Genomic DNA, 24,407 nt, shown 5'->3' with positions numbered 1-24,407 from the left:
CTGGGAGTGATAGGAACCCACCCCTCCTGTCTCTGGGCACTGCTGGGAGGACTCTGCACCCACCCCTCTCATGTCTGGGCACTGCTGGGAGGACTCTGCACCCACCCCTCCTGTCTCAGGGCACTGCTGGGAGGACTCTGCACCCACCCCTCCTGTCTCAGGGCACTGCTGGGAGTGATATGAACCCACCCCTCCTGTCTCAGGGCACTGTTGGGAGGACTCTGCACACACCCCTCCTGTCTCAGGGCACTGCTGGGAGTGATAGGCACCCACCCCTCCTGTCTCAGGGCACTGCTGGGAGTGATAGGCACCCACCCCTCCTGTCTCAGGGCACTGCTGGGAGGACTCTGCACCCACCCCTCCTGTCTCAGGGCACTGCTGGGAGTGATAGGCACCCACCCCTCCTGTCTCAGGGCACTGCTGGGAGGACTCTGCACCCACCCCTCCTGTCTCAGGGCACTGCTGGGAGTGATAGGAACCCACCCCTCCTGTCTCAGGGCACTGCTGGGAGGACTCTGCACCCACCCCTCCTGTCTCAGGGCACTGCTGGGAGGACTCTGCACCCACCCCTCCTGTCTCAGGGCACTGCTGGGAGTGATAGGAACCCACCCCTCCTGTCTCAGGGCACTGCTGGGAGGACTCTGCACACACCCCTCCTGTCTCAGGGCACTGCTGGGAGTGATAGGCACCCACCCCTCCTGTCTCAGGGCACTGCTGGGAGGGATAGGCACCCACCCCTCCTGTCTCAGGGCACTGCTGGGAGGACTCTGCACCCACCCCTCCTGTCTCAGGGCACTGCTGGGAGTGATAGGCACCCACCGCTCCTGTCTCAGGGCACTGCTGGGAGGACTCTGCACCCACCCCTCCTGTCTCAGGGCACTGCTGCGAGTGATAGGAACCCACCCCTCCTGTCTCAGGGCACTGCTGGGAGGACTCTGCACCCACCCTTCCTGTCTCTGGGCACTGTTAGGAGGACTCTGCACCCACCCCTCCTGTCTCAGGGCACTGCTGGGAGTGATAGGAACCCACCCCTCCTGTCTCAGGGCACTGCTGGGAGGACTCTGCACCCACCCCTCCTGTCTCTGGGCACTGCTGGGAGGACTCTGCACCCACCCCTCCTGTCTCAGGGCACTGCTGGGAGTGATAGGCACCCACCCCTCCTGTCTCTGGGCACTGCTGGGAGGACTCTGCACCCACCCCTCTCATGTCTGGGCACTGCTGGGAGGACTCTGCACACACCCCTCCTGTCTCTGGGCACTGCTGGGAGGACTCTGCACACACCTCTCCCATTTCACAATATGTACGCTCATTACATACACGGATGTGGGTACGCTCCATGCCTTCGAGGTGGGGGTACGTGTCATACTTACACTGTTGGGGTGGGGGTACGATCCATTCGTCCGCGGGTGAGGCCACGGGTCGTACTAACACTGTTGGGGTGGGGGGTACGCTCCATGCATTCGAGGTGAGGGTACGTGTCGTACTTACACTGTTGGGGTGGGGTACGCTCCATTCGTCCACGGGTGAGGCCACGTGTCGTACTTACACTGTTGGGGTGGGGTACGCTCCATTCGTCCGCGGGTGAGGCCACGGGTCGTACTTACACTGTTGGGGTGGCGGGTACGCTCCATGCATTCGAGGTGAGGGTACGTGTCGTACTTACACTGTTGGGGTGGGGGTACGCTCCATTCGTCCGCGGGTGAGGCCACGGGTCGTACTTACACTGTTGGGGTGGGGGGTACGCTCCATGCATTCGAGGTGAGGGTACGTGTCGTACTTACACTGTTGGGGTGGGGGTACGCTCCATGCGTCCGCGGGTGAGGGTACGTGTCGTACTTACACTGTTGGGGTGGGGGTACGCTCCATTCATCCGCGGGTGAGGCCACGGGTCGTACTTACACTGTTGGGGTGGGGGGTACGCTCCATGCATTCGAGGTGAGGGTACGTGTCGTACTTACACTGTTGGGGTGGGGGTACGCTCCATGCGTCCGCGGGTGAGGGTACGTGTCGTACTTACACTGTTGGGGTGGGGGTACGCTCCATGCGTCCGCGGGTGAGGGTACGTGTCGTACTTACAATGTTGGGGTGGGGGGTACGCTCCATACGTCCGCGGGTGGGGGTACGTGTCATACTTGCACTGTTGGGGTTGGGGGTCTGCTCCATGCATACGGGGTGGGGGTACGGTCCGTACATATCCGTCCCCACGCTATGTGATGCTTGTGCGGGCCGTCCCCAGGCCTTTGCCACGTGGGTACGAGCCGTCCCGCCATTGTTGGGGTGACGTAGGTGTGGGCATGGTACGACTCGTACCCACGCTCTTAAGGCGTGGGTACGGGACGTACCTGTCTGGTTGTGTTGCAGGTTTGCGTCGTCAAGGACTTCCGTTGTGGCGGTCGCTGGCTTGGCTGGACAAGGCCCCACCCCCTCGTAGTGACCAGGGCCTGGGAGTCAGGTATGTCCAGGGCATGTGTGCTGTGTGACTATGGGGGGGGGGGGTTTGTGGCCTGCCCCTGCTCCTGCCCCCCCCTTTCCCCCCCTTTCCCCCCTCCCCTAGTTGGTCTGACCTTCTGCGGCGTCTGCGTCGTAACCTGTAGAGGAGGTCGACTGCTATGAGGGCCGGGATGACACGTAGGTTCGGGTCCATGTCTGTCCGTCGCGTACTGGTACTCCTTTTTCGCGTCGTCCTGTCTGTCCGTCGCGTACTGGTACTCCTTGTTCGCGTCGTCCTGATTTCCCGGCAGTTTTTGTCAGCCGGAAAATATTCACCGTGCGGGATGACGTCGGTGCGAATCGTAATTCCTGGTTCGTGAATGGCAGGCTGCGTGCGTCCCGACGTCAGGTCGGCGCTTTCCCGGATCGCATTTGTACGTAGATTTTAGTCGGTCGGTGTTTTTTACGATTCGTACGGAAAAGGTGTTTCCGTCCGAATCGTAATTCCATGTTTGTATATTTACACGACCGGGTACGCGTCGGACGGGGAATATGCTCCGTCCGACGGTTCGTACCCGGTTTTTGCCAGATCGTAATTGGCACCAAGGTCTTTCATAAGAAGACCAAAACGAGCCCAGCCCTCAAAAATCATCAAAAGCAGAATCATGAACATTAAAAGAAAAAAAAAGTATTCTCATGATTGAATAAAATATGTATGTAACATGCTTTAAAAACTTTAAAACCATAATCAATATTCTTTACTTACAAAGTACTCCCTGACAGAAGCGCAAAATATCTGAGTGCCATATACTGAAGCTTCTGTTTTTATTCTGAATTGATTTTATTTTTTTATCCGTAAACAGCTTCGCTTAACTTGTGCACTTGCCTTTTTACAAACTATTGTACATTTGTATGTGCACTTACAAAAATGCTTACTGAAATGCTTCACACTCTTTATGGCTGGCTAAATAAAAACCTCCTTCAAACTATTTTTCTGGCCACTGCTCAAATTGTACATCATCTCAAATATTTAGCCTATCGCCAGCTAAACAGCAGAGATAAAGTACTATTTTGCCGACTGCTGGGTAAATAGCAGAGATTTTGTACTTTTTGACTGGCAGCCAGGTAAAGGAACACTTCCATACAGAAAACCTAGCAGCTACATGAGGTTTCCAGGAAGTAGACAAGCAGCAATTGGGTACTGGCTCTATGGGACTCGCCTATGGGGATGACTTTGTGCCAAATGGCTGGTAAGAATACAAAATGTCTTCCTCACAAGCTTCCTGAGGCTAGGCAGAGTGACCCCTCTTACTGCCTTGAGTGGGGAGTTGAGAGTGACATCAGTCGAGGATCCGGCCAAACTCAAGCACCTAGATTTTTGGCTGAGACTCCAGGCAAGCCTACTTGGGCGACACATCCACTCTAGGATTGGAGGGCTATCTTGCCATTTCTTAATTTAAGTCAATGGTTTATGGCCAAGTCCACTGCCTCTCATTTTTGGGGACTGCCACTTAATTCTTCTCTAGAAACCTTGATCCAGAGCAAGAAAGAAAAAAACATAAAAGGTTAAAACTGAAGGAAGTCACAAAGGGAGAAACTATGGATGAAAAAGAACCTGCAAGTTGGAGGTAAAAGGGCAGATAGAGTTTGGTGGTGGATAAAAGAGGCATGAAGTGGAATCAAGACTATGCATCCTTGGTATTCTGTACCCCGACCTTCAACAGTACAGGCTGCAGGTTGCTGACCAAAACATTGGGCCCTGGCACTTGTTCTTGTACAATTTAAGCACTGTTTCTAACCAATATTTAGCAAGCAGATATGTGACAGGGGTACTGAAGTTCATGGTGGATTAGTTGCCACTCGCCACAGTAACATGCAGGCAGTCGTACGGTGCAAGGGAGTCGAACACTTGCCTGTGTGGAAGCACACCCTAAGAATCCCCAAAACATATCCTTCCCTTCTGCCATTTATGTAGCTGTTGAGGATGGTTTGGCTCATACCATTTCTCAATAACAATGGAATGAAGACAGTGAGGGAACGTATGAGACTAACATCAGACACCAGTAACATGCCCATGGCTGAGTCTGTTGCCCAATACATAAGCATTGCAACAAAGAAGGAGGGTGATGAAGGTTGTCTTCTAGTCCTCAGGAAGCATACTGGGATTATGGGCCGGATGTATGGCCATTAGAGATTGTGACTCGTAATTTGCAAACTTCATCGATCCACAAATTGTGAGTCACAATCTCTAATGTACAACAGTGTCTGAGTCACTGTTTGTGATTCCCAAATGGGTTGCAAGGAACATGCCTCATTGATATTGATGAGGCAGGTCGTAATTTGCGACCCATTGGGAATGGTCGGCACTCACGGGGATGGTGACTTGCTGTGGTCAGCAGACCACTATGTCTGTGACTGCTTTTTGAATAAAGCAGTTTTTTTGGGAAATATAGCCCGTTTTTCTTAAAGCAAAAGGGATGTATTTTTTTTTATTGAAAAGTTTTATTTTCATTATTTTAGAGTGGGCAGGGGAAAAGGTTTCTTGGGGACTCCTTCCAGTTTGCGAATGGCTTGCCACCAACTTGAAGTTGGTGGTAACTGCAAATGTTTTGTAACCGCATTCCTGGTCGCAAAACATTCCTACATACCAGTGCAACTCGCTATTAGGATGGGACACCCTGAACACGCCCCTTCCTAATAGCGACTAGCAAACCCTATTTTGTGAGTCGGAATAGGTTACCGACATGCAAAATAGGGTTGGTACATGCCAAAAAGCATTTTACCGGTCGCAATTGGCCGGATGGGCCATTTGCGAGCAGTAAAATTATTCGTACATCTGGCCCTTTGTGTTTACTGTCATAGAGTAAAGCTTTAGTTACAGTCTGCTACTCATATAACATACGCATGTTTCAATGGTGATTTTAGGTCCGCCTGATCATTATGTTACGCATTGTTATGTGACATATTGTTGTAGCTGATGTGGAATCAAACAGAGTTGTTTGTGTTGTAACCTTCCCCAAAATATGCCCTTTCTTTCTTTCTTGTACTGACCAGCCTTCGATGAATGTGCCAACAGCATCACACACTGCGCACACTACTGCCACAGCCACCCTGAGGGCCACTTCTGCTCATGCGCCCACGGGTACACTTTGGGCAAGGACAAGGCATCATGCGAAGAGACGGGTGAGTGTTGTGTTGTAATGTTAGCGGTAATGATAATAAGCAACAATTACAACTAGAAGCAATAACACTATTAGAAATCAAAATAAGAAACATTATACAACTGAGAAAATAAAAATAACAATAATGGCATTTTAGTTCAAATAAAAGTAACGTCATTATAACAATTGTATTTATGAAACAACTATATACTAATTATATGATGAGAAAAACAACAATATTAAATAAAATAATAGCATTAACCGCAGTGCTAAAAGAACATACTGAGCCTAGAAGCCTAGGATATACATGAACAAGGGAAACCCAGGAACCCTGGGACCTGGGTAAAATAGTGATAAAGAAAAACAGTAGTCCATTGAGGGGGAAGTGTGAACCTCTACTTCTTCTGAAAATATTGGTTTAACCATCAACAGATTGATTCCATTTCAAAACAAAACAATTTTATTCAATGTGTTCAACAGAAGAAAAAAATCATTGAAATTTCATAATCAAGTCAATTTAAAGATAAAAAGGTGATCTCAAGCGGCGCAGGGGATCAGTGCAAGTGAGATAAGTGACTGTAAAGTGTGCTGGTGCTATATAGTCTATGTACATAAATAGTGACCGTCAGTCTGACATAGAAAGAAATGCTCCAGAATCAAATAAAAGCAGTGCACTATCATTGTGTCATAATAAGAAGCCCAGAGCAGGTTTGCTGGCATAGCACAACTGATGCTAGGCCCGGTGACCATCTACTCATCGTTGCTCACTGGTGCTGATGGCATTGCTCCAAGATGCCACTCTAGACTTCTCTTTTCCAGTTGCAGTCTGTAGGTTGCCTCTTTTTTCCCTTCCACAGATTGACATCCTCCAACCCACTTGTCTGCAACTATGTTTTTAGGTCTAACTAATCACAGCTCTTGCTGTTTGCTTTATCCCATGTCCTAAATTTATACAGGGGCCCTTTGGTCCAGCCCCTTTCTGCCATTGGCTACTTTGAGTTAGCCCACTACAGTCATTGGGCCCGATTCACAGAACTAACTTAAGACAAAATCCTAAACTTACCACCATTTTCGTATTCACAGAAGGCACTTACTCATTTTGGTATTCACAGAAGACACTTACTCACTTCCGTATTCACAGAAGTTAGGAGTCCTAACTTTAGGACTCCTAAATGCCTTCTGTGAATACCGAAAGTCTTAAAATTAGGATTTTTCTCAGTTTAGGAGTCCTAAAGTTAGGACTCCTAACTTTACTACTACTAAACTGAGAAAAATCCTAATTTTAAGGCTTTCGGTATTCACAGAAGGCGTTTAGGAGTCCTAAAGTTAGGAGTCCTAACTTTACTACTACTAATTGGAGAAAAATTCTAATTTTAAGACTTTCGGTATTCACAGAAGGCATTTAGGAGTCCTAAAGTTAGGAGTCCTAACTATACTACTACTAAACTGAGAAAAATCCTAATTTTAAGACTTTCGGTATTCACAGAAGGAGTTTAGGAGTCCTAAAGTTAGGACTCCTAACTTCTGTGAATACCAAAATGAGTAAGTGCCTTCTGTGAATACCAAAATGGTAGTAAATTTAGGATTTTGTCTTAAGTTAGTTCTGTGAATCGGGCCCATTGTTTGTAAGAAGTGTCTATCCCAGTTAGGATCAGGACAGGGCATTTTTGAGGTGTTTACTACATTTTATAGTGGTGATACGCCAAGCAGTTTGTGCCTCTATCACAGCTGATACAGGTTGGGCGCTGCAGTGCATGGTCCCTGGACTGCAAACCAGGAAGAGTTTCACACTGTACTATTCGATTGGAGACCTGCATGTGAAAAGACTGGCAATGGAAACCAGCTAGGGCTGAAGTGAGGCACCTCAGAAACACTAATGCCATATAATGGTAAAGGCACGGCTGGGAGAGTGGGAGCTGCCAGATCACAAGAGATAATCTTCATTACTAAGTCCTACTTTTTCTCATCACAGTCCCACTTGTCTTCCCATCCCAAAGAAGGCTCGGACCTCTTGACTTTTGCATGTCACTGAGGGGATGAATGCCACTAGGTGAGCTCCTGGCTGTAGGCCATTTTTAGATAGCTTATCAGTTTTAGCATGCAAACCTTGTTTAAATCAATGGTGATCTACAAAGGGGAGCTTGTGATATCTTCTCTAAAGACATAGGCAAACCATGACATGCAGAGTTCACAGATAAGTCATAAAGTCATGTTATATGGATATCTGCAACCTTTTCATTGACCACAAAGGTTTCAAGAGGATGCACAGAAAATGTGTCATTTAAATATTACTTCCTTCCATACTTCTGATGCTCCTAACCTTACGCTGGACAATCCTGAGGATCAGGGTTAGGGCAAAAGTGGATTTTTATGATTGTTTTGTTTGCCTTTTTCCTGCACATGACAAACATTTTCCCTGTGAAGCAATTTCTCCCCATACACACAATGAAAAAATGGGAGTGCTATGGGCACTTTCCCACACTTTCTATATCTCTTCTCTTTAGTTTGTGGATGTTCACCCGCGGTTCACTGATAGAATATAGACGTCCAAAATATCCCCATACGCAAATATCGAGTCATAAACATCGATGTGAAAAATATCGACATCCTATATTTATAATGGTAAGTATAAAAATGTTGAGAAGAAAATATTGATGTAAAATATATAGATGTACAAAATATCGATTTTTTTTATATATGTAAAAAATTATGTTAAATATGTTAAATAATAAAATAAACTTTAAAATGTTTTTGGAGATTCAGGGGCCGATTCTGATCTAGGTCAGGAAGCTCTCCGACCGAGCCGGATTCGGAGTGTTTCCCGACCGACCCGGAGTCTTGCAGTCTGACCGAGCGAGTATGATGCGGCCGCATGCTGCCAGAGTCGGTTTGGTCGGACTCCCATAGAAGTCAATGGGAGCCGTTCGTACGACGCGTACATGGGCTCCCATTGACTGAATTGGTACCTCTCGCACAAGGGCACCCCCTACATTGGGTACGCGCGATGCCATCTGCACCGTACATGCCTGTGTTGGGGAGACCCTTGGCTCTTTCCCTGTGTCCGAGTCGTAAGGCTGCAGGTGACAGGGGGTCCGACGCGGACCCCCAAAGGCAACTACCGGGACGTTTTGCGAGCCGGAAACTTCGGCTCGCATGGGCTGTCCGACGCATGCATCGTACTGGCTCTGTCGTAAATCGCATCCATTGCATGGCGCGGTTTACTTACGGACGAGACGTACGGAGCGGTTCGGACCCGGAAACGACTCGGTCGGTGAATTTCACGTTGCTCACATCGTACTTGCTCACTCGTACAGCTGTACAAGTCGGGTGGAAAATACACGTACGGCTTGTACTTTTTCCGGCTGGATCCAGTTCGGTGCCCTTCTGAGCGAGATCGGAATCGGCCCCTCAATATGCATTTCAACAAAATAAGAAATACATTTAATTTAAAATAATTTAAACATACATATATAAAATGTAATATATGTATATATATATATATATTTACTTTAAAACAATTAATAAACTATTAATTTAAAATTGTATTAATATATATAAAAAAATTACAAATATATATATGCACCTATAATATAAAATCTAACAAAAACATTATATTATAAATTAAAACTTTAAAATATTTAATAGTCTTTAAACTTAAATTATGCACTCCATTAAGTGCTACAGTAGGGAACGTGTTGGATAGCAGAGGGGTAAAAATTACGATTCCCACTGCATTGAGTGCACCAGTAGGGAACGTGTTGGATAGGGCAGGGGTAAACATTATTATTCCCACTCCAGTGAGTGCAACCGTACGGAAAGTGTTGGATAGTGGAGGGGTAAAAATTACTATTCCCACTCCAGTGAGTGCAATAGTAAGGAAATTGCTGGATAGCGACGGGATAAAAATTACTATCCCCACTCCAGTGAGTGCAACAGTAGAGAAATTGTTGGATAGCAGAGGGGTAAACATTACTATTCCCACTCCAGTGAGTGCAACATTAAGGAAAGTGTTGGATAGCGGAGTGGTAAAAATGACTATTTCCACTCCAGTGAGTGCAACAATAGGGAAAGTGTTGGATAGCGGAGGGGTAAAACTTAATATTCCCACTCCAGTGAGTGCAACAGTAGGGAAAATGTTAGATAGCGGAGGGGTAAAAATTACTATTTCCACTTCGGTGAGTGCAACAGTAGGGAAAGTGTTGGATAGCGGAAAGGTAAAACTTTCTATTCCCACTCCAGTGAGTGCAAAAGTAGGGAATGTGTTGGATAGCAGAGGGGTAAAAATAATATTCCAATTAAAAACAAACAAAATATCAAGTACAACACAAAATATTGTAAAAAACAAAAAAGAAAACATATATAAAATTTTTAAAAAATTTACAAAAGATAAAACATATTATAATGTTAAAAAGATCTAACAAATACCTAAAAAGATTTTTTTTTAAATTTAAAAATAATTTACAAAAAACTATTTTTAGTAGAAATTATTTATATTCAAAAACATTAATTATTACATAAATGTAATTGTTTTTATTTTCTACCCTATGACACCACAAATTTCACAACACACATCTAAATTAAAAAAAATACCTCCATAATTAACATAATTACTTATCAATTAAAGAAATATAATGAATTAAAAAACAGATGAAAATTAATTTACACCCCCAACATAACCCCTTCAAAACCGAAAGCCACACACAAAATAAAAATAAACAATTACCATGAATCTTTATGAATTGATGAATTAATATTAATGATCAACTAATTATTAATTAATTAAACATAAATTACTTTCTACCCTCTACCCCAATAAACAGTACAACCCACACCTAAAAATTGTTACACAATTTCCAGAACTAATTTTACATTAACAAATTAATTTCAATTAACAACAACCTATTAATTACATTAAAAGAGTTTACTTCCCACCCTTTACCACTATAAACCCCACAACTCACATCTAAAATTAATTACACAATCGACATATTTACATTTTAATTATAAATACATTATTTTCCACCCTATTCCCCTATAAACCCCACCACCCAACCCTAAAAAAATAAAACAATTGACATAATCAATTACCAATTCATTATTAGTAATTAACAAGCAATTAATAAATAAGTAATAATAAATTAATACTATGATATATATATATTAAATACATATTAATAAATAAAAAATATTAATAACTTTATTATAATTAAATTGCTTCCCACCCTATTCGCCCTATAAACCCACAACCTGCTCCTAAAAAATGACACAATTAACATAATTACCAATTAGTTAATTAATAATAATTATCAACCAATTAATAATTATTTAATAATAAATTAATTCCCACAATTAACACTATGAAATCTAAATTAAATAAATACTAATGAATAAAAAATATTAATTAATTTATTATAATTAAATTACTTCCCACCCTATTGCCCTATAACCCCACAACCCGCTACAGAACTAGAAAATGCAAAATGTAATGAAAATAACTACTAAAAACATAACACATATATTAAAAAACAAAAGCAATACTTATACAAAAAAATAGTTCACATCATTTTAAAATACATACTAAAATACATAACACTAATTAAAACATCGATATGTTAAACAGCTATATTTTTGCAAATGATATTAATGACTTTGATATTTTCAAAAACGATATTTCTTACCTCCAAGTCGATATTCTTGACCACGATATTCTTGCTGTCGATATTTCTGCATCATGATATTTCCAATTCTATATTGGTGTATGTCGATATTTAAAACTCGATATTCTGTCTGTGCACCCATTGCCCGCTACCAAAAGGGATCTAAGAGAAATACCCATTTCGCCAATCTCCACATGTACATTGCCCACTACCAAAAGGGATCCAGGAGAAATAACGAATTGCCCACCCCACGTGTACCCTTGCAGTTTTTGCACATTGATAAATATTTGATTTGAATTAGCCATCAATTAGGATTTTGTCAATTGAGATCTATTTCCAAGCAGGAAATTCAGCTTTTTTGTGAGCTTAATATACTGTTCCATGTTCAAAATCATTGTGAATCAGAGTCTGTTCATATTGTTACTCCTCACCGATCCACAAGTGATTGGATTTTAGTTTGATATATTCTTTTAGACTTCAGTAATCTCTCACTCTTTCATATAATAGACTGGGGCACTGCAAAATGATTCATTATCTACCAAACGCCAACATTTCATTTCTAATTCTCTATCCCTCTTGTCTCTAAAGTCATTTTGCAAATGCTGTTCCCTCCTCCTGCTCTGCATTTTTACTCATGCCCAGGTTCCAACAAACTCCTGCCCCCTGCTTGACTGCAGCTCGCATCTACCTGTGTCCCACCTTGCACATTCCCTCAGGGCTGGATCGGTGCAGGATACACCCACGTTAGGCTGAGGACAGGTAACAGGAACGGAAAGGCCTCAACCTATCCAGGGCTGAAAGTAGTCCCAGGGAAGTAGCACACCATGTTTTTGTAGACACATACATCCTGTGGTGGTTATACATATAATGCTCCTCTATACAGCGCTAGACCCTGAAGAACCAAAATATTTCTGCCACTTCTCCTCACAACCATCCAAGAAAACTGTGAGTTTTTATCCATTATATTTGCAAATTTGTACTTTATAATGAATCTTTTGAACTCATTTAAAATACATTTGTGGAGTAAAATCAGATGCGCTCGCCATGCTTGGCCAGTGGAGTATCGGGCTGTTGTTCTTCCATGTCCAGGTCTGCTTTTGACTTTGCCCTCTGCTGGCAGTCCCCTCCCCCCCACCTAGCTCCTCTCTGTGTCTAGTTCCCTTACCCCTCCACCAGCTCCTTCCTATCCTGCACAGCAGTCTCTGTTCCACTCTGAGGTCATGTCTCCATTCTTCCCATGTGTATCCAATCTTGCTCTCCTTCCCCTTGTTAATCTGTGCTTTCTGTGTGTGGTTGAGTTCCCTTCTTGCCTGGCATGCTCCTGCTGAGTCTCTCTACTTTCCTCTCTTTGCATTTTCTCACATGCCTTCCCATCTCCCTCTTCTCTCCATGGCCCCGTGCTGTTGGGCTTCTAGTAAGCCGAAGCAATGGACAACGACTGCCACATCACATTTATTCTGGAGAAGGACAATGGTGGACCTCACGTGAATCAATGTCTTACTTAATATCATCATGATTCTTAAACCTCTAGGTTTACTCTGCGCACCAGAAGTGCCATCGCATGCGAAGCAAGAGCCCACACTAACAAAGTATACGGCAGGCCAGGTTGTGACGGTGACATGTCTCGAAGGTTATGAAGCTGTGATGCCAGTGAGTAAGACACAGAAGTTGGTCACCCTCCCTTCTACTGCTTCCTTTACTAAGAAATTTGCTTGGCTGTCACTGCCCACTCTTTTGCAAACTTTCTTCAAACTGAAACGAGCTGTGAGCAAACGGCGTAAGGAAGAAGAGGATTTTGAATACAGAACATAGAGATGTCATTCTCCAAAATCATAACTGGGAATGTTAGGTGATGTTCAGACTATTATTAAGGTAGTTATGCTTGATAACATTCATACATGAAGACTTCACAACTGTAAGAAGTCTTTGAATGCACAACACAGGAAGACCTCTTTGCACCATCCTTTCTCTGCTTCTCCATTCCTATATCTTAAGAGCCCTTCTCCAGGTACACTTAGCTTTGCTCAGGACCAAACTCTGTCTGTATCTCACCTTGTCCCATTTAGGACAAAAGCAGCAAGATCTCCTACCAGGCAACGTGCAAACCGGATGGGGAGTGGAGTCAGTACCACCACTGCCAATGTGAGTATGTTGACCGATCATGTCAGGCCTTCTGCCAGCGTGTCCTTGGAGCAGGGTAGTGTTGACTCAAGTGGCAGGTGGAAGAAAAAGGCATGTAAGAAATCTCAGATTTGAATCCCTTGCACAGGACCCTACACATCTACACTTTAACCTGTGGGACACTATTACAGGGCAGGTCAGCAAAGAAGGGGTTACTCCCTTTGGTCCAAAATGTGTGGTGGGGTTCAAGTAGGAGAGAGGACATACTTTTGGTTTGTCGGCACACACACAGCACAATCATTTTCTAGAGCACAATAGCTTCTTATAGCTGGACCAGGTCCTCCTAGGAAAATTGAGTTAAAGAGTCCCTCAAAGTGACGCCCCAATTGGCTGGGAATGTATGTGGCTTTCATAAAAGAAATGCCAATATATCATGATCAGACCCAAGCCCAGTGGCACCAAGGTAATAGCTGCCAAGGAAATTGTGTTCAATTTAACACTTACTTGTGTCACAAGAGAGAATGTTTACGTGTCTTCACAACAGTAAACCGTGAACTAAGTAGTTACCTGTTTATTCGTGGGCTTTATAAAGGTTAAATAAGTTCATTTGAAATTAACGCAAAATGCTATTTATGGCTCTTGAGCAAGATTGGGAATGTTACTTAAAAGTCATAATGAAGTTTAACTATTTTGTAATATTTAACTGGAAGGTTCATATGATTGTTAGACATTTTCAAAGTCGTCCTTATAGTTAGAAGTTTTGGAAAAGTGTGTTTGTAAAAAATAGTTTTGAGCTAGAATTGTCAAATAGAAAATTGAAAACAGATTTGCATGATTTCAAAATGTTCAAATTGTTGAAAAAGGTTTGACATTAATAGATATATTTTTTAAATAAATATAAAAATACGTCCGAAGTATTTGTTTACATTGTTATAAACCAATTTGGGAATTAAAAAAAATGTTGCAATTGCTAATAAAAAATTTAAAGCAGTGTTTTAAAAGTGTTAAAGAAATAAACCTGACAAATTGAAAGTCAACAAATCTTTCTGAGTTTTGAAACACTTTAGGAGGGTAATTAATGTATTTTTAAAGAAATTAAAAGCTGTTAAACAAGTTGACATTCTATCCAATTACAACATTTGTATAAGAGCGTTTAAAAAGGTGCCTTTGCTTGAGAAGTTTTTCTTGAATAACTTCAAAATTTCAAATAAGGGCGCACTGTTAAGAAATAGTTTTAAGTATATTTGTAGTCTGTCAATACGTTTGTTGGACATTTCAATTGAAAACTAATAAACTGTACTTTTCCCAGCTGAGTAAAATTTGAATTGTAGCATATTCCATGAAATAGAAAAATGATGTCAAACATTGGATTACATAATGAAAAATGGGAGAGAGAAATTGTCAAGAGAGGTGATATGAAAGAGATTGTCGAGAGGTGATGCTCGTAAGCAGAAAATCGATGACCTAATTCATTTCCTCTTCAGTGATGGATTGTGGCTCACCAGTTGAAATCGATAATGGTCAAATCACATATTTATCAGATGGCAGATTGACTACTTATGGAGCAGCGATTCAGATCAACTGCACGTCAGTCTACTATGAACTGAACCCTCCAGGAGACGGTGAGCATTCTAGGCGCACATAGGGGGCGCCATGGGTCTGAGTAGCAACATATGCACTTCACATATCATCCAATGCAGGAAGCATGTTCCAACTCAAGTAAATTATCTTTGGGGTCATGAAGAGGCGGGAACCATATTCGGTTGTAGAACCTGATGGAGTTAGTGAGGAAGGGGAATGGTTAAAAGTTTCAATTGAGTTACACAACATTTTTTGCAGTGCAGCAGGACAAGTTAGCCATCCCTTGTGGCCAGGAGGCTGCTCATGGTTCTCCTCTGCAGTACATTATCTTTGAGGAGTTCTATGTGCCATTTAGCAAAAGAAGTCCTACCAACATACTGAATTCATAACACAACAATGGCGGGGCTCTTCTAACGCACAAGGCTTGCTTCTGTCCTATCCTTTGCAGACTCCATTTTCCTATTCATGATGTAAAACATCTTTGAGGTAAACAACACTTTCTGTTTTCCATTATGAAATTTTAATGCTATGGGCCACAGAAGAAGAGGACTATAATTTGGTTTTGGCAACCACTTTGAAAGTTTAGTAATATGCAGGTTTCACATTATGTTACATAGAAAGAAAGCCGAATTTCTCATGAGAAAGATTAAATCCATCAAATAGTAGATCTCAAATATTTAGGTTTAAGGTTTTGAATCATAAAATATACACCAACCTGTAGTCTGCACTCCCAACATGATAGAGTGCTTGTAAAGTGATGCAAGACCAGACACGCACCCAATGTGACGATAACGTGAGTGACAGCTCCATGAGGTAATTATGTTTTTTCCATGAAATGGAAGTTTACAAATATTCAATTTAATTTTTTCATATCAATAAAATGAACTAATTTTGAAAGGCCGGTAGGGTTGTAAATAGCTTAAGGGCCTTTTGTAAAGTTTTCTGGATGGGATACTCTCTCAAAAAATTGGTGTATATTCCGTCGGCCGCATTACTACTGCCTAAAGCTATAAATGAATGCACTTGTAATAGAGTGGACTGGACACCCGCCATGTTTGTGATGGAATATCCTGTCTGCCAAAATCTAAACAAGGCCCTTAATCACATTTTAGGGCAAAAGGTTAATTTCAAAGGCAACCTAGATGCATTATTCCACTTCCTGTAAGTGGAGCTGTCAATGGATGGCTGTAGGGTCACTTGTGTTCTGTCAGGGTGGGGGTAAGATTGCCTTCTTCATCTCTGTATAAGCACAGGTGCTTGTTTTCTCTAGGTGTGTACCACTGCTATTCAGACGGACTCTGGAAGTCAAAAGATGGACAAAGAAATATGTCAGAATGCACTGCAGGTAACACAGGAAATGGTTGGGGAAGGTGGTGCTGCCTTGGATTAGTCTTGTATGTTGGTTGGCAGTAGAGAAGGAAGTCTGGATCGCACTATGGAGGGAATCATGTAAAGTGGTGAAGTATAAAAGCAACATGGGAGGTTCTGATGCCAATAGTGTTGTAGAGAGACATGGACTAAGGGAGAGGAATGAACGGATGCTTGGAAGTAGTGTGGGTTATATGGAAGACGCATTGAGGCAGAAATTGAGGTACAGATTGAGGGAGAGGGAAATGGACAGGAGTAGGGCTGTAAAAAGAGATGCATGGAGGTAGGGATGGACATAGGGAAGATTAATGTGTAGAGGGTGGTATGATATGGTGGAAGGTCTTCAAGAGTGAAAGAGAGCAAAGAAGTTATTGGTTGAAGTATGGAGATGTGAACAGAAGGATAGAGGGAGAATCATACAAAGGCAGTGATAGATGCGCAGGGTAAGAAAAGAGGTGCGGGAGGAGGAAGGGAGGTATGGTGGTAGGTAGCCTTCAAAGGAGAAATGAAGGTAAGGACTAAAGTATGGAAATGTGAACAGAAGAGAAGAGGGAGGATTGCCGATGCAAGAGATATGAAGGCAGAGATAAATGCACAGAATTAGGAAAGAGGTGCAGTTGAAGGAAGGGACGGAGGTACGATGGTAAATAGCCTTCAAGGGTGGGAAGAAGCTGAAGACTTATCTATAGAAATATGATCAGAAGAAAGCAGGGAGTATGGTAGGTGCAGGAGGACATGGTAAGACAGGGACAGGTGCACAGGGTGCGAAGAATGGTGCAGAGGTTGTATGAGAGGATATCATATGTAGAAATATTCTTTGACATTAATAGCATGCCCTAAAAATTGTTTAGAAAAATATCATCTTATTGGGTGTAGATTTTCTATTATTATCGCCAAAGGATATTTTCGAGAACAATATTTGGAACACAATATTTATGCCACACAATATTCTTGCAACTATATTCTAGTACCATATCAGCGTAGATGAAGCAAGGGGGTACGGTGGAAGTGAGGGCTGTAGCTAGAAACTAGAGAGAGGGTGCTAGGGGCCAGATGAAGAACCATTTTAATGGTTGCAGATGCTGCAATACGATATCTAAAAAGCATTCTCCAATTTTTTACATCCATTTACCAATTCAGAGATCTCTTTCTGAATCGGTAAATGGGTTTAGAAATGGACAATGAATCGAAATTTGGAAGAGCGTGTTGTAGGCATCCCTTCCAAATTGTGATTGGCACCCTGATGAATCAATGGTTTGTGGCTGTAAAATAAATTGGTTGATTCCAGGCTTCCTTTTCAAAGCTACTATATTGCTAGGCAATTCCAAATCAGCCAGAGAGATATAAATGCTCTGCCACCTTTGAATCGGCTTTTGAACATTGACCTCCCCTTCTTCTCTCGTCTCAGTGTGCGGGTTCCCTAGTAACCCTATTGAAGAAGAAGCACGTGTGTTTGGAGGAAGCAAAGCCCAACCAGGTAACTTCCCTTGGCAGGTCTTTGTTCCCCAGCCGAGGGGTGGAGGAGCCCTGATCTCGGACGAGTGGGTCATGACAGCTGCCCATGTGGTGGAGAATCAAGAAAGCATTGATATGCTCATTAATGTAACCAACCTGGAGAAGATGGATTTTGCCATTAAACTGACAAGCAAAGAGATCTTCATTCACCCAGACTGGAAATTGAACAGTGCCCATCAGTCACGTACAAACTTCAACAACGACATTGCTTTGATCAGGCTCAACGAGAAGGTCACAATGAACCAGTTTATCTCTCCCATTTGCCTTCCAGGACCAAGTCTCCACTACGAACTTCAGGAGAAGAAAATTGGGTATTTATCTGGGTGGGGGAAAACAGAGACCAACCTAGCATCAGATGATCTAATGAAGGCCCCTATCTCAGTGGTGGGGATGCAGAACTGTAAAGACATGGAAAGGGGGAAAGGTAAAAAATTCCCTCAAGACATGTTCACCAACAATATGGTCTGTGCAGGGGACAAACTGAAGAAGACAGACAGCTGCAGTGGGGACAGTGGGGGAGCGTATGTGTTTAACTACCCTGATGACAACTCCCGCTACTATGCAGGGGGCATTGTATCCTGGGGTCCCCGGGTCTGTGGTAACTTTGCCCTCTATACCAAAGTGGGCAACTACCTCCAGTGGATAAAGGAGACTATAATGAAGTCCTGAGTGCCCTCTCTCCCTAATGAGGATGTACATCTGCATTAAGATAAAAGAAAAAGAGTTTGAAAAGGCAGAATTAAATTAGGTAAGCAGTTAAGGACACATCCCCTTAATCCCACATAACACAGAACATACACACACACACTGCACTACATTTCACCTCCCTTGAAGACATTATTGGAGACAGGTCTGAGTCAGGGAGAGACTTCTTAGCTACTGCATCGAAAACAGACATACTCTCTTGCACAACGGAGAAAACAGAAAGAGACCTCTCACTTCCAATGCAAAACAAATGTAGCATCCTTCCCTCTACTGAGAAACTTGAGAACAACCTTTCTCCTCCTGGAGAATTCTTACAGCAGACCTCTGAGCTCCCTCAGAGAAATGACCAACCTCAGACCTCTCATTCCTATAGAGAAATCAAGAACAGGACTCTGACTTCACAGAGAGAAATTACTTTTTATCTCCTAAAGAAAAATCAAGGACATCCCTCTCTCTTCACACAGAGGAATAAGGGACAGTCTTCATACTTCACATGGAGAAATCAAGGACATACATTGTATCTTGTATGGGGAAATCTGGGCCATGTCTATCACTTCCACTCCCAATTATAAATCTGGTATATACCTTGCATCTCACACCGATAAATGAGGGACATCTTTATACCTCATATTCTGAAACAAGGGCATACCTTGTACCTCATACAATGAAATCGTAGCCGTTGCTATTGCCCACAGCGGGAAATCTGATTTATACCTTTCACCTCACCCAGAGAAATGTAGGACATCTTTATACCTTAAGGACATACTTTGTACCTCTTACCAGGAATTCTGGGCCACTGCTATTGTACTCAATGAGAAATCAGGTATATACTCTTCACCTCACAAAAAGAAATGGGAGCTAGATTCATACATCTATGGACAAATTCAGAACAGACCTTGCACATCATACGAACAAATCTGAGTCATAACTCTTTCCTCCCAAAGATAAATCAGGACCCCAAGATATCAGAGACATACGGACATACTCATAATGAACATAAGGAGCCTTTCTCTCACTCACACTAAAATAAATAATTCTTGAAGAGGGTGGTAATTTGCAAGTGGTTTGCGCCCACAATTGCGGACGCAAAACATTCTTGCGAGTCGCAAAAAATTGTGACTCGCAAAATAGGGTTTGTACATTCCCCATGCTGTTTTTGCATGCGCAAATGGGTTCGCAAACCCGTTTGTGCATGCAAAAATGGTCGTACATCTGGCCCATGATTCCCTACAGATTCGCACTGGTGCACGCTGTGTAAATTGTGTAAATTGTAGCAATGGGATGGCTTACAAAACTTATTGGAATGTGAGGATACTGAGAGGCTTAGCGGGGGAGGGGCACATTTAATTTCTCATTTGAGTGCAGGGCTTTCTGAAACCCCTTTGTACTAATTCATATTTTGATCATTTGATTGTCATTTTAGATCATATGTTTTTATATTATCACAAAAAGAAAAGAAAACCGCTATGTGATTAATTAAATGTATTACAATTTAACCATTACTTTTGATATTTAGTTTTGTTTGAAAATGTATGATTACACCGTGTATGTAACTGAAATCCAGAGTGTAATTTATGCAGTCAGAGGTTTCAGGGCTCTCAGTCAGCCAGAGGAAATGCAGAGAAGACTTTGTGACCTTGACATGGAGTCCTAAATCCCCATAATTTAACATGAATTAAGAAGTATTTTCTAAATAACTAAATTCTACCTAGTTCCTGGGTCAGAAGAGATTAGCTTACATGTATACCCAACTCACCTACTAAGAAGGAGAACTCATGTAGTGACATCTAGCACACAAACGAGAATTTATATCTAGGCTGTCATTTAGAGTAGGGTGGTACCATCAAATCCACCAAAGGTTGGCTTGTCCCTCTGCCCTGATTCTAAACCACTTTTTATCTGACCGTGGCACCTCAGCTGGGTCTGCCGCTGAAAACCCTTTGCCGGCGTCCATCCGCCGCAGGGCAGACGCCTTCCCTGCCTCTGAACGATACCACTATTTAGGGCGGGACTTCTCATGGTGCAGTTTCAGAGAAGCGTTTTCAGCAAAAATTGGTGACTAACTTCCTCTCCTACAACAAAGAAATCAAAGGCAAGCATCACTCTTCTCTGGATTAATCAGTGACAGACAATTCAGATCATTCAAGGTAGTGTAGGGGAGACCTCTCATGTCATGAGGTCCAGGGAAACTTTGCAGAGTTGGGCCCACTTACCCATGTGCTGGAGCCCTTTCTGCTACTGTACCACCCTTGTCTTGTTTATCCCCTCTGCAGAATTTAAACTGATTTATATACCCCTAAATCATCTGTTTCTACTAGAAAATGATGATTGGGGGATGGCGTTTCGATACCCGGGGGTGGTAGCAATCAGGGCAGGTTTTCAGTTAATTCAACTGAAACTTTTTCTCAGGGTGCACTATACAAGGAACCGGTTGTTCCGGGTGGAGCGGACTGCCAATGACCATTGTCCCCGGGGCTGTGGGATGAGGGGTTCCTTGATTGACAATATCTGGGAGTGTCTGGAGGCCTGAGAATACTGGGAGAGGATAGGTGGCAGGCTATTGGAGGTGTCAGACTTTAGGGTGATGCTCACTCTCATCTCCCAAGGCATATGGTGGGGAAAACCCCTTGATCGTTATAGCTTGCTCTTTAGTAATATGGTCCTGATGATGGTGCGGAGAGATCCAATCAAATGCGGGGGAAGAGGTTGTTGACAACCTTGCGGGAGGGGGAAGAAGGCATGGACTGGTGTATGGGGGCAGAGAGGTTGGTATAGCAAGGGGCTGTCCACATGAATTGGCCCTGTGGATGGCAGCAGGAGACGTGAAATTATGAGGGTACAATAGAGGTTGAAGGTAGCAAGACAAATGAGTGCAGAAGGTTCTAAAAGAGACGAGAGGGTGCAAGTGGTGGAAAACCACCATGTACTTTTCCACCGAGGGATGTGGTACAGCCTGGGACTAATACGAGAGGACTGGTTATTTTTGAGTGTATGCTCTAATACATGCCTCATACAGTTGGGAGGGGTTTGTTTAGTTGTTTATCCATGTATTCACCTTAATAAAACATATATGTTTTTTAAATTCTCCGTTTCGCTTTCTGTCTCTTGATTGCTGCTCCCTTTGTTTTGTTATTGTTGCACAACCATCGTATGTCAGCTGTCGCGAGTTGTATTATTTCCGTTCCCCCATCGCCCTGCCTGTCACCATGTGTCCCCCACCATACCTCACCCATTACATAAGATGCTCTTGGCCTATCCTGTACACTAGATTGTTTTGTTTGTGGGATGTGCCCTATTTTACTAACCCTTCTCCTCCCCTGCCATAACACCCTCCTCGTCTTATTACTATCCCTCTGCTGCCCTTATGACCTCTGCATCTCCATGTCCATATCACTTCTGACTTCCTGGCTGTGCTCCGGTGTGGTGACTTCCAGGCTCCTGTGTTATTGCACATGTACAGTTTCTCCAGCTGAGTGATCCCTTCCTAAGTCCAAAGGTAAACTCTCCCTCACCTGGGCCTGGAGCTATCAAGGTCAGATGTCCAGAAAGGGTGACATTTAATTGGGTATTGCACCAATATACCTTGTGCGCGACACCCTTTAGTGTCATGTGGACCAGTGAGGATGACAAGAGTGAGATGTTGCAAGAGTCAGAGGAGAATCAGACACAATATCAGAGGAAACTCGATGATTAAGGGCAACTTACTCGTCATACCCCGGCAACCCCACGACACAACAGGGGCAGCCTTCACCTTATAGAACAAATTGAAGCGCTTTATTTTACTTTTTTATAAGCATTTTGATCAGAAATACAGCTTAGTTGTGGACAATCAACTTGTTCGCATCTCAATCAAGGTAACAAGCATTGGCAAAGACAACAGGCCTGGGTTTAATGTGCTAATGCATGCAGCAATAGCATGTGGGAGCAATCTACTTGAGAGGGAGCCTGAAGGAGCAGACAGAGAGGGTTATAGCTGTAAAGTTCAATAAAAACACTCAAGAGGAAGTGGAAGGATGGGAAACAACCGCTACAACGCATGCGTTACAATGTATGCCCTTACTCCGCATGTCGTTACAATGCGAAAGGCTTGCTGCAGGGGGCAGAAGGTGTTCGATTTAACTCCGACACCTTCCCTACTGTTGCAGACACTGGAGTTGGAATAGTAAATTATACTATTCCAACTTCCAGCGCACCCCTGACAGCAAGTCCGGGTAAAGGTATGCGTTGCAACGGCATGCGGGGTAATGTCATGCATTGTCACAACTTACAATCGGAAGGATACACCCACAATCAACACCAATACCATTAGATGGGAGATGAATACTAGCCTTGGCTGAGCCAAGAAGTGATTGACAAAGTCTTCAGCCAATGGCTGAGAGAAGCTTGTCGGGGAAAAGCCAATGGTTGAATGGAGGAGTCCAAAGCCTTCTATATATATTTTTTTGTGTGTGTTTTTTGTTTTGTTTTCTATATAGCGCAAACTAGACCCGAGCCATCAGGTATAAGAGCGCTTTACATGAGCACCAGCTTCGTTACAGATGGACACATTCATTTCTTTTTGTTAGGCACTGGGAGATTAACTGATTTGCCCAGATTCACAGGATGTTGAGTGTCATTGCCAAGACTCGAACCCGCTCAAAGCCGTAAGGCTACATCCTTTCCCCAATATATGAAGTCAGCAATAGATCTGTTTTACCCTTGTGCTCTTTAAACCAAGACTTCAAAGCCCCAGAGGCCACCATGGTTACAGTAAAACTCTCACCATCATACACAGTTGTTGTAATTAGCTCGATATCAATTTACATAAGGTAGATACTGCAGAATCAGAATTCAAACCCAAAAAACCCTGGGGCATATCAGCAAGCAGGCGATAAAAAATAGAGGGAATAGAGGGAACTTGTTTGGTTTTAAAAATGAACCTGTCCTAGACCATCCACACCTGGATCACCATTGTGGCTCTGAAGGGTTTTACAAAACCTAAAAGGTGAGGATGATCATATTGCAAAAAAATCTCTTCCACATATTTTCTATATGTGAACATTTCATTAATATATTGAATAATAAACTATTTAACTGCTTACAAATCAGCACAGCTTCACTGGTCTGATGAGTCCCAAACAGCAAATTATGGGGTGGGTTGAAGCAAAATTTGAAGACATGCATGTCTACCACATAAGTAACTAGATACCTCAAATAACTCAAAATGCATCGGGACATTAAATAGGGTGCTTTGGAGACCTGTGATTGGGATACAAAAGATAAATGTAGTGACGGAGCCAACTGGCTTGCCCTATACATAGTTGCTATAACAGGCACCCGGAGGGTGGGCACGCCCAATGGTATAAATAAAAGGACACATGACCGCTCGAGGTCTTGGCCCATACTATAGCAGTGAATTGTGGTGTTGCATTATTTATATCCAGTAATAAAGGCCTACCTTGTATTCCTTGCCTCGCCAAGGTCGATCACCACGTTGGCGCCAAGGCGGGTCCCACCCACGCCTCGGCCGACCCAACATGATCCTGTCGCCTGGCCCGCCGCTGCACGGTGAAGCGCCGATCGGACATCGCACGCCCACGTGGCCTTGCTCCTGGCCCTGCAGCGCCCAGGACATCATCGGGACCATGGGTGCCCACCCCCCATCCCCTGCAGAAGGCCCGCTCCTGTCGGAGAAGCCGGGCACCGCGATAGCGGGTGCCCACCCCGCGAGCACGGAGGTCGGAGGAAGTCACGGAGCTCGTTGGAGGCCCGTGCATGGCGCCCCGCAGGTTAGTTAGGCGTGTGGCTCGGGTGCACAGTCTGTGCCCGGGCGTGTGGCCTGTGTTAGCGCTCGCCTCCCGAGTGTGCTGTATGTACTCAAGGAGACGCG

The 24,407-nt window shown here is 43.6% G+C and overlaps 1 protein-coding gene across 2 annotated transcripts in view; it reads left to right on the top strand.

The window, feature by feature from the left end:
- Positions 1-21,625, top strand: part of LOC146812775 (complement C1s subcomponent-like) — a 52,661-nt gene extending 31,036 nt beyond the window's left edge. For both annotated transcript variants that reach the window (XM_085619890.1, XM_085619891.1), the window contains exons 4-9: positions 5,485-5,613; positions 12,780-12,898; positions 13,315-13,390; positions 14,854-14,991; positions 16,221-16,295; positions 17,727-21,625. In XM_085619890.1, coding sequence (XP_085476016.1) covers positions 5,485-5,613; positions 12,780-12,898; positions 13,315-13,390; positions 14,854-14,991; positions 16,221-16,295; positions 17,727-18,502 — 1,313 coding nt within the window. In that variant the 3' untranslated portion in view covers positions 18,503-21,625. The remainder of the gene's footprint in view (positions 1-5,484; positions 5,614-12,779; positions 12,899-13,314; positions 13,391-14,853; positions 14,992-16,220; positions 16,296-17,726) is intronic.
- The last annotated feature ends 2,782 nt before the right edge of the window (positions 21,626-24,407 follow it).

The sequence above is a fragment of the Triturus cristatus genome, chromosome 7, assembly GCF_964204655.1.
Source record: "Triturus cristatus chromosome 7, aTriCri1.1, whole genome shotgun sequence".
In the NCBI taxonomy this organism is placed as follows: Eukaryota; Metazoa; Chordata; class Amphibia; order Caudata; family Salamandridae; genus Triturus; species Triturus cristatus.
The sequence above is the reverse complement of the archived record's forward strand: the minus strand, read 5'-3'. Positions and strand labels throughout refer to the sequence as shown.